The 11,296-nt window shown below is 48.7% G+C and overlaps 1 protein-coding gene across 1 annotated transcript in view; it reads right to left on the minus strand.

Annotated features, from left to right (window-relative positions):
- Nucleotides 1–11,296, minus strand: part of ACSS1 (acyl-CoA synthetase short-chain family member 1) — a 39,037-nt gene that overhangs the window by 22,459 nt on the left and 5,282 nt on the right. Inside the window, exon 2 of the mRNA XM_009894861.1 lies at nt 7,985–8,110. Within this exon, the coding sequence (XP_009893163.1) occupies nt 7,985–8,110 (126 nt within the window). The remainder of the gene's footprint in view (nt 1–7,984; nt 8,111–11,296) is intronic.

The raw sequence follows: 11,296 nt of genomic DNA on the forward strand, positions 1-11,296 counted from the left end.
ATCCTCCCCTTGACTGCCTCGCTCCTTCACGCTCATTTTGCTATCTAACAGGCAGGCAATTAGTACACGCCAGCAGGTTACACATTTCCAGTACTTAACCTAGGCACGTCTCAGGGTGGAACAAGCACCCTGCAGGGTCGCTGCCCCACAGAACTGGGTGGGACAGACACAAGCAAACTGAGCAGGAGGAAACCATGGCCATTACCCTCCCCACCTGCCGCTGCTGCCAAGCTTGGCGTCGCAGCCCCTCCCTCACGCACGGTTACAAGAGCCAAAAGCAATTCTGGCCTCAAGCCCACCACCACCCCACCCTTGGCACAGAGGCAATGCCATCCAACGCCAGTGGATCCGACTCCTGTCCACACCCAGGAGGTGTGTTGGTAGCAAGGCACGTCTACTGAAACCATACATCAGATGCTGAACAGAGCTAGGTGCTGTCACCCTGGAGCCGATGAGACAGTGCAAAAGCAGGCACCTTCACTTAGCTTCTGCCTGCACTAAAACATGGGGTACAGAGGAAGGGTAGAGTAAGCAGAGGCTTGGAGGGAAAACATCTACCCTGGAAGGGCTCAGCCATTGCCAGTGAAGGGCAGAGGGCGGCCAGAGGTTCAGAGCAGATGTGCACTGCTTCCGCAAACCACAAGGAGAGAGAGAAAAAAACCCCAGGTGATGCTCACGGCGATGCCACCTCCCTGAACTCCAAAGGATTTCCACGCAGCCGCCCAAGCAGATGGCACGGAGCAGGGCACTACCCTCGGCAGAGCTAGGCAAGGCAACCACCGGAGACGGATACAGCCGCAGGGCACACGGAGGGTCCCGGGACACCCAGCTCCCTGCCCGTAAACCAGGCAGACAACAGGAGGATCCTCAGCAGAGCTGCTGCAGAAGAAGGAAACGTGCCACGACGTGCCGAAGCGCCTGGTCCCTCCGGAGAGGGGCAGCCCAGAAACTGCAAAGTCAGTTCATGGCGCAATGGTCTGCAGGAGCAGCTCGTTAAGAGCTGAGGGCAAATGAAAGAGCAAATCAGGCAGCAAGATGCCGCTCTGGTGGGTAAAGTATGAGGGTGGAGCTGAGAAATGGGGAAGCAGCAGCCCGCTGGACCCAGGCAGCGAGGCCGTTTGCGCAGGAGAAAGGACAGTATCTATGGTACGTGCTTTTAAAAGAAAGCAAGCCAGGGGAGATGGTATGCACATCAATGAACGTGGGCAGGGAAGGTGAAAAAATTGTGCCACACAGAGGAGATTCTGGACTTGCTTTCAGAAAACGTTATCTTCCAACTGAAAATGCAGACAGGTCCGACCCATTCGTTGTACTGCAGGTGTGAGGGTCGATAGCTGCTGAACGTGGATTTCCCGTGAAGTTACCCATCCTAACCCTGCACCTCCAAAATCAGAGGGAAGCGCTGTCTTGCCCCAGTGACAGGCCAGCTCACAGCGCAGGTGACAGCCTTTAAACGCCACGCACAAGAGCTCTGAGGAGATAGCTGGCTCTCCTGCCGTGCCAGCGTGTACCGTGAGAAGGGAGAGGCTGGGTTGCACATAAATCCCCCCCCCTCCGCATTCATAACAACCGCCCTGTCACAGAGCTGCTCTTGGGTTTGCTCTCCTGACCCACTGCCCGCTGGTTTCCATCAGCTTTGGAGCAAGCCCTTCACGTAGCTGTTTCACATCACGACCTGCTGGAAAATCGTCTCCCTTCAGGGACAGAGCAGTCTGCTCCTGTTGTGTCCCTGCAGCCCTGTAACATGGTACTGCCACAGCAAGCAACATGTCACAGGCTTTGCAGTGAGTTTGCAAGGTCTCAGGAACGCAGCCCGCGATGCTCGCTCTGTCTGAGCTCTTCGCCTACCTGAAGATTTGTTTCGCTGCGATGCTCGCTCTGTCTGAGCTCTTCTTCGCCTACCTGAAGATTTGTTTCGCCTGGTCTAGCTGCAACAACAATTCTTCTAATTGACCAGGTAACTACGGCTAATCTTTTTTTTTTTTTTTTATGCTTCTTTATCTTTTTATGCTACCACCACAGGTTTACAACCCGAGTGTAATGAGGTAGTATAAAAAAATACAGGCTTGGTATGACAAGAGGCCTTGAGACGTGGAGGCACAGGATGTGGTGTGAAGAACGGGCCTGGGATGACAAGTGATGGAGCACAGGCTGGCACTGGTGGCTCCACGCTGTGAATGTCAGGTAAAAGAAACGTGAACCTGCTGCTGGACAAAAGTGGTAACCAACAGGACCTCTTTCTTTCTTTTTCTGTAAGAATTACATCTTGACTAATAAGATTAGAATGTTAAGGGCTCAATTATACTAAGAATAAACTCTTGGCTCTCTGTATGAGGTGTGCTTCCTTTTTGCCCATAAACAAGACTTTGAGCATTAACACCGTTCTCTCCTAGAGACTCATCACCCTTTATGCAGGCATCTCCTCAGCCATCACAGCATCACTTCCAAGCACAAGACCCTCAGCAGAGCCAGCAGATCACTGCTCAGGCCACTACTTCTGTTTAATCTAACAGACTCAACACTTCTCTCCCTATCTTTACATCATCTCTGTTCAGAAACTACCAGACCGTATTTCTCCCAGATATAGTGGTGCATGTGTTTCCAAAGCCCATCGCTCAATGTCTGGAACAACGACTCCGGTAAAACCCATCACCGACACATAGCATTTCTCTGACGCATTGTAGGGATGCCTGGCAGAAACATTTTTCCCAAGAAGTCTGACGCTATCTTTCACCACAGCAAGACAGCCTGCAGCTTTCTAAACAAAGGCAGGCAGTTCTTTTTACATTTAAAAACATACCATCAAGACCTGCTCTGGGAAGCAGCCTCTTACAAAGCATTTCTAGACATTTTCCTAATATATTCAATGCCGTATATGGGCTTTGACAGTGCCTGTTTAGGAGGTTCAGCACCAGCCATGTTCTCTGCTGTCTCAGCACTACAGCTGGGTTGACTATTTCTTGCAGCGACCATTTTATTGCCTGGAACCATAGTTTGGATCAGGCTGAAACTCTTTGAAAATTCAGGTCAAATGCCCCAAACAGGTTAATGGAAACAAAAAACCCTCAAAAAAAAACCCCAGATCTGGGCATCCCAGCACCCTCATATCTCACCTCCTAGCTGTTGCAGTACACGAACTACTGCAGAGCAGCAGAGTTTGAATCCTGCCTCTATACCTTGAGACCACAGCGCTGTGGGTGGGTTGAAGTTCCCTGGGACACAGTAGGTCTTCACACCCATCCCTCCTTCCTGGGTGAATGTTCTGGCCACAGGGATAATGCAGAAACCTATTCACCCCTCCCTGCAGCTTCTGTGACAGTGCCTCAGTTTAACCCTCCCTTTCCCCCACTTTTTGTTAAACAGAAAAAAAAACGTTTGCTTTTTTCACCAAAAGGAAAACTCATCATTTTTACCATTTTAGTGAGAATAACTGAAAAATATAAAGCTTAACAAGAGGCTTTTTGGCTGCAGGTTCAATTGCTAAGCCGAGCACAATTGTCCAGCCTTCCTGCAGACATCCGGAACCTGAGGCAAGGAAAACCCCTTGTGACATTTTTCAGCTAAGAAAGTGAAAAGTCCCGGAGCTGCCTTGGATGGGGAAAGCCGAAAGCCTGGGCAAGATTTACTTGCAACTTCAACTTAGAAAGCCAACACTGGAAAGAAGGAAAAGAGTTTGCTGACGATGAGAAACACCTTCCGCACTGCACAGTCTGGTAGGTACCCCCATGGCTTCCAGCCGCAGTCTCCACTGTGATCTCTAATACAATTTCGACTACTTCAGCTCGGCCTGAGGAACCACCATCAGTTGGCTTGTTAAAGCCATAGCTGTGATGTGGCTAACGAAGATGTCCAACCATATCTCTCCCACCTACCTCGGACCCTACAAAAAGTTACCGAGGACCCTAATTTCTAATCCCCCAGCTTCTGCTTTTCTCTCCCTACTTTTTGCATTTTGAACATTCCCTCTGCCTGCAACATTTGCTGCACCGGAGCGAGCTCCTTTGTAAATTAAACCACTCCCGTTGAGACCCAGACTGCAACCCTTTGCAAAAGCAGGTTAGCTGACACCTACTGCTGCCCACTTCTTCCCACAGCTCCCTTTGGCAATATCCATAGGATTCTGCAGTGCAAGGAAATACTGGCTCACAGGTGGCTAAATTGTAGGGATCGTCATAAACAAGGGAACACCAGAGAGAATAAATAACCCCTGTTGGACAGGGCGACGTCTGGCATAACTTTAGCTGCTGTCTTTAATATTGCCTGCTGCCGAGCTTACAGAGGCTGCAACCCAACAGCTCCAGTCTCCAACTCCACCTGCTTATATAAAGCACTTGATAATACAGTGCCCTTTAAAACCCAGGCTCAGCAACGCCTTGGGGAATTCCTCTGCAAGGTTTCAAAGCTCCTGGGCCCTGACAACGTCCACAGAGCAGGAGAAAACACTCCCAGCCAGGTTGGAACCCTTCTGCCAATAAATTCAGCTGGCTGCTCACAGCAGCACGCTCCTGTGGGTTAACTGCTACCTCGCCGCTGCCCTACCGATGAGTTTATGGTGGTTTGGCCTCCAGAGAGCCAGATCTCTTGATAACAGATTGGCACGATCTGCCCCCACTTTGCTGACTGCAACCACCAAATGCCAGGAGGGTTGCATGCCCTCTTGTCACAAAGCAGTAAAAAAAACAAGTCTCCTGCATTCCCATTCAAAACAGGAGATAATTTGAAACTTAGCTGAATTTCTACTTGATAAAAATGAAAATGAAACCGGGGGTGGGGGGGATCACAAGAGGGGCCAGGAAACTTTTTTTCCCCTGAAAAGGTGAGATGCATCAGCTCGAGAGACAGGACAAAACTCAGCAGTGAAGAAGATCGTCGCAACTGAGCTTGTAAGGGCAGCAGACCATCATTCAAGCGAAATGGAAATGTTTCACCCATGGCTGTTTGTATCTTTGCCAATAAGGGGATATTTGGATTCCTCTCCTCGCACTGAGCACTTGAACTCAGCTGCAGAAACACAACCCGCCTTGCTGACCAGCATGCAGCGGGATGCAGGTTGACTTACGGCACGGTCCCACCAGCTGTTTGCCAGCTGCAGGTGGGCAATTAGCAGGGCAGCAGAGGGAAACGGAGGCTCTTATTCCTCCCAAGGATGAGCAAGCTGGGACAGCACTTTCCAATGTAGCTGCGTTTCTTGCCAATGCATGGAGGAGGTCCCAGTGCCTGAGGCCTTTCCCTTCCTCGGGAGGAGGAAGCCTGTTCCAGCCCTTTTCCTGGACAGCCACCTGCTTCCTTTGCAGGCTGTGATGGGAACAGGGCCAGCACTCAGCTGCTTTCTTGCCCCTGACAGCTCCCCCGAGGAGAAGGGAGAGCACCCACATCTTTCCTTGTGCCACCCAGGGCTTATCTATAGAGAGAAGCAGCTCACAGCAGCAAGCTTTGCAAAGTAGATAATCCAAAAAAAAAAACTGGTGCCTTGTACTTCTCTGCACATAAGCCCTGGACACCTCTCAGCTGAGATTCCAGGACGTTCCTCAAGGCTGGTCCATAATGCAGTGGCCAAATTAAAGTCTTTACCTTCCTAGCGCACAATTTTAAGGCTGCTGCCCCGTTAACAGCACATCCAGATCCTCAGGAAAGGGGCTCATCTCCTCCGGCACAGACACCAGAGTTTGGGTCCTCCTGATATCCAGCATCCCCCTTATTCCTTCTTCACGCTGGGGCTGTCCTGCACTGAGGCTGGCGTGCAGAGACCATCCTGCTACAGAATGTTCTTGGAGGATTACTCAAGCACCATCACAGCTTCTGGGCCACCTCTTTTTCTGATATGCTTTCCCTCACAAAACTTCTAGGTAAAACAAGGCGCTACTGCAAAAAAAATTTAACTAAGCTCAGCCTCAAAGGGAGGTCAGTGCCAACACACCTTGGAAAACCCATTTAAAACCTTTAAAAAATGCAGCCCAAAGATCACAGAAAAGGCAAAACTTTTGATTCTTTCCTTGCGTACACACCCATATAATATCCCTGTTTTCAACAAAGCTATTCCTGACTTAATGAGATAAGCAGAGCACCAAGTGACCTGTTTTACCACATCGTAGGACCAAAGTCTCTTGAGAAATTGTGTCACTCAAATGCAGTCACATCTCACCAAGAGTATCAGGCAGAAACAGGAACATGGCTCTCAAATACAAGCAGAAGTTCGATAATAGAAGTTGCCAACTTGTCTTTCACTTGGACGTTCTTCTTTCTGGTTGCTAGTTACCGTATCTTTGTAAGGCTGCTCAAAGAGGGATTCAGTTTTCAGATGTGGGTTACTTGTCTTCAAGCCACAGCACTGACAAATCCACAGGCTGAAAATGTGCTTTCTTCCAAATACCTTTTGCCATGGCCAGGAAAAAAAATACAGTTTTGTCGCTGTTCAGAAAGGCCTTCTCGTATTTCCAGAGATCCTGAGAAGATGGTTTGAAGGTCTGGAGCAGCTCAGCACATTTCAAGTACCACAGTCTAAGGGGCAGGCCAGAGTTGCCTTGAATGAGGCTGTGCTATCTGATGGGCTGCTCTCCTTCTCAGGTTAATCACAGCACAATCCCCACCTCTGACGTACCCGCAGTTTCATGCCGGGGGCATGAAGAGAGCGGTAAAAGTACATACACCACCCCAAACTCTGGGAGAAACCTCCGATTCCATCTCATTTTCGACCACCAGGATGGCAAAAACAAAACTCAAAGCATTTAGGCAAGCTACCCAGGTGGTTACAACACATTTATATCACAACATGCCTAAACAGCCTGTCAAATAACAATACCAAGATTAAAACCAATCCACTTCTTCCCCACCTTTATATCAGATAGTGTTTATTTCTGTTGCGTGGAGCACTAACCTCTCAAAGTTATTTGTACACCTACTCCTCCCTGCTGACCACCTTCCTCACTCCAATTAGTAATGTTTTCAGGAGCTTTAATAAATCCTGGGGGTGAACCAGACCACCAGAACCTATTTAGGCTCAAGGAGCTCCAGGAATCCCAACTATCAACAAGCTACAGAAAACATTTTGTAAAAGAGTCAGATGCCAGGACTTCCTATGTCTCCTCTGCTTTCTGATCCAGCAGATCAAACATGTGGCTCCCTAAAACACACACTGAGGAACGTAGAAGTCTGGAAAAACTCTCACTGGAGAGACAGATGATGTAAAAGGCGTTTTTCCAGGCAGGCCTGTCTCCTAAATGAGGACACATAGCTGGGAGAAGAGAAATATGCTTGAAAACTGCCTTATTCTCACAAACTCTACAATCTAGAGCAGCAATTACAAGTCAGCGTCACTCAGAGCTGCCTCAAGGTTGCTCCAAACTGCAATGAGGATGGGGAAGAGGAACACAGGGAGCTTCAAGTCCCTGCCAGCCAGGACTCGGTATCGTTCTGTTGACCATCAACACAAGATGTTTGCACCGAGACATTTACTGCTGTGCTGAAATCGAAAGCTGCTCACAGAAATTTTCCCATGAACGCTTCTGACGAGCAAAAAGAAAACTGGCAGATAAGAACATAAGCCAGGGAGAAAAAACAAGCCTTTCTCTTCTAAACGCCCCCACTTAGAGAGAGGGAACCTACAGGCAGGCCTGATTACCATCATAACCACAAGATCATGCCAGATCTCAATCTGAAGTTTCCAGTAGCTGTCACTAACTTACATCCACTGTACCTCCCACCCTGTAGTGTACTTATTATACAGGTGTCTAAGATCAGGGAGCCCTCTCCATGAAGAACCCACGGGAAGAATATCATTTCTCAGTGGGAACATTCCCCCGTTTTTCAGGAGCTATCTCATCATGACACCACAACCTAGCCGCAGCGCCATGGCTGCATGTCCTATGTGCTGGAGTACCTTGGAAGAAGGCAGAGCTTCACAGAGGTCCGATTTCAGTGCAGCAGGTCTTCTCCTCACCCCACCACATGGCCGAGCATCCGAAAGCATTGTGAGAAGGTGCCATACCTGTATGTGACATGCACTGCGGTGCCAGGCTCGTCTCTCTCCCAAATCAAAGCCACTCTGTTCGGAGACTTTTCGACGTGTCGATCCAAGCAATTTACTGTAAGAAAACAGAGGTTTAAACAAAGCCTGACCGTACGCGAGGTGCTCTGTCAACTTAGCTTGGTCAAGCGTAACAGCAAGCTAGCGTAAGATGAATCCCTCGTTAGCTAGCCAACCACACGCTCATTTATAACACTGGGAGCGATAGTATTTGTAGCACTGGTAAAGCTGCTCTTTGCCGTACCTGTAGTATGCAAATACTACAAATACTATGGTTAATTGGTACAGCTGCCTTAAAGGTGGCATCCCCACGAGAGGCAGCGGCTGATTCAGCTCAGCTTAGCTCCACTGGCTAAGCTTAGACCAGCCCAAATCTCTGCCCTGCTCCCAGCAGCACAACGACAAGACACTCTTTTGATGTTTTCGCTCCCCAGAGCCCTTCACTACATAAACCTGACAGTCTTCCCCAGCTTGCATTTTTAGCACGGCATCGTTTGAATTTTCTAATTAAAGCTCATGTGAAACATTTTTATTACTGAAGCGCTGAATCTCAGTTAGCTGAAAACAGCTAAAACTTTAGGATCTAGGGTAAACTCACAGAGTACAGACATCTACGCATTACCAGACACCAGGGAAAGACGAACATGTCTCAAGCTGTGTACTACACCTCCTAAAACTTAAAAGGTATAAAATTACCTTCTGAAGGTGCATCTCTCCCCCTGATGACTTGAGGTAGAGGAAACCTGACAACTACGTGAGCTGCTCAAGCGGACTTGGGGAGAGCACCCACCCTGAAGAAACTTACAGAGAATCCACCTGAGAAACCTGCCTGCGTGTTCAGTAGCATCTTGCCTCAGGGTTAGAGATCAACCTTGCAAAGCATTAATTCCAAGCCTAAACTAGGCTTACTTATTTCATTATAATCTTCCAAAGGCAGTTACTTTATTTCAATAGACAACTATTAAAAACCAGTCAGGCACACCGCTGTGTAATTCAGAGAAAACCCTTAAAATAATTGCTGAATTTCAGATCGTATTTCCTGAAAACATTAATGCTGGTGGGGAAGGATTTCATTTTTTCAGATAAATTAAGTGCATCAAAAGCAGCCTATCGCTGTCACAATTTGTGAAGTTTAAGTAAACTGCAGCTCGGGAGTCAGCTTCGACTGTTCTGTGGTAACAGCTGATTTACACCACCACACGGAGAGTGGGAATGAGCCCCTAAAGGTCCACAGAGAGAAATCCCTCAGAATTCGGTATGTTTCATTACAAGAACAACTGTCAGTCTCAAAAATATGAAAAAGCGCTCCTCAGCCATTTAAAGTGTTTTACTTTTTAATGTAAATTCCTGCAGCGATACTATAAAAATAAAGGAGATCACAGAGCCATTTCTTAGGCCATCCTAATATGATATGGAAAGACAAAAGCTCTAATGGGGAATGCTTTAAGCAGTTACACACTGGTTGCCTCTGCCGTCCATCCACAGGTAACTGGATCCGCTGCGGCTTGGTCCGCCACCCTTAGCAACTCCCACCTCCCAGCTCATTGCAGCAACACCCTCACAGATTGCGCCACACTACAGTAAATCACATTAACGGGCATTCATTGCCCAAGCAGCATTTCTCACTCGTGAGCAGCCGTACTGGCCTTCAGAGGGAATTCCTGTTGCAGCAAGCCCCAGTTGAGCCAAATGATGGCTTTAGCTCTTTGCACAGTAAGAACCGGCAGGTGAACCGGGGCCAAATGCTATTATTCCCTTCCTGATCTTAGGCTTACAAGAACCTTTTGCTCATTTGACAAAACAGAATTTACTGACCTTCCCCTTACTACTATACCCTAATGGTTTCTCCATACGTTTTCATGCCTCTTCAATGCTTGGAAACTATTCATTTTGGTAAGACATGCTCTGGAGAGTCCAGTGGCCCAGTTGGAAGTGCAGTAGCTTGTCAGGTTATTCTCCTGGCCAGGAGTTACAGTGCAATAAACCCAGAAGCGCTGAAGCTCACAGTACCCCCAGATCCTACCGCAAGGTCTCCCCAAGCACAAAGCAGCAGATGACTCCGTTGCCCGTGGTCCAGCTGTGCAGGGAGACGGGCACACAGGATGCTCTGTATCAGGCACTCAAACTGTTGCCAAATTTCTGTAAACAGTGTCCAAATCAAGAGATCAAGGGACAAAACCAGAGCCTCCTAGCAGGAAACCAGCCACTCAGCTGTGGCCGAGTACCATCTTCATTGTGCTTTAAAAGAAGAAAATCAGCAACAGAGAAACTGTTTAATCCTGTGCATCTATGTTTCAGAGGTCTACAATTTCTTTTTACCTATGCAAAGAAAACTAAAAGTGGCATTTAGTACCTGCGGAAGAACCCGACCCAAGACAATCTCAAATCAGACCCAGCAGTATCTGGATTTCAAGACACCTGACCCACATGGGATCCAGAAAGAGGTGTTGATCCCACTCTACAGAGGAAAGAAACAGATCTCTGAAAGCCTCTGTGCTCAGCCAAGATCTTCCTTTCAACAGGAATCAATAAAAACAGAAGTCTGGCTAAAATCCCTCTGATTGCTGGGTGCTGGAAGCAGGGCTGTACACACACCTCCATCAATTTGGGATCCACTGCTGGGAATCATCTCCTGGGAGGAGATGCTCCCCTGTGTTCTCTGGAAGACCTGAGGATGGTTTGCCCGTCTGCTGTGAAAAAAGGTGGCCAGAGATGTTACAGTTCCTGCACTACTGAGCCGGTGATTCAGGCACTCTTCCAGGGATGGGAAATGAACGTAAGAAACATACATCCCTGTTAAAAGACTTCACTGCTGGGTTGTACCCTGGACGGAGCTGGGGCTAATCCCACCGGATGAAGCAGGGTCACAGCACAGAAGAGGCAAGATATGGCCAGGAAGAAACTCAAGAGGCAGTTAGGATGGTCACGGCAAATTTTTCTCTTCCTTCACGTAAGTGGTGAAGCTGGAGGAAAAGGCCCAGCTCCTCATTTAAGAGAGAAAAGAGGCCGCAGCCTTCCCCATAAAACACTTCAATTCGTACCATCCACCACCTTTGGCTCCATCTTCTCATTGCCACTGTGGAGCTCACCATGGGACCAAGCAGCACCCGGTCGCTGGGGTTTGAGGGTGGCACTGCCGAGGTCAAGGCATCCCTGCCAGCACGGCGCCGGGGATGCAGCATCCCATCCCTTCGGCAGGGCCTTGGCTCGCCTTCGCCCCACACGGACCCCGCACGGATGGCGTCACGGCTGCAGCTGGCTTCCCGCAGAAGC

This window comes from Charadrius vociferus, unplaced genomic scaffold, assembly GCF_000708025.1.
Source record: "Charadrius vociferus isolate BGI_N301 unplaced genomic scaffold, ASM70802v2 scaffold411, whole genome shotgun sequence".
NCBI classification, from domain to species: Eukaryota; Metazoa; Chordata; class Aves; order Charadriiformes; family Charadriidae; genus Charadrius; species Charadrius vociferus.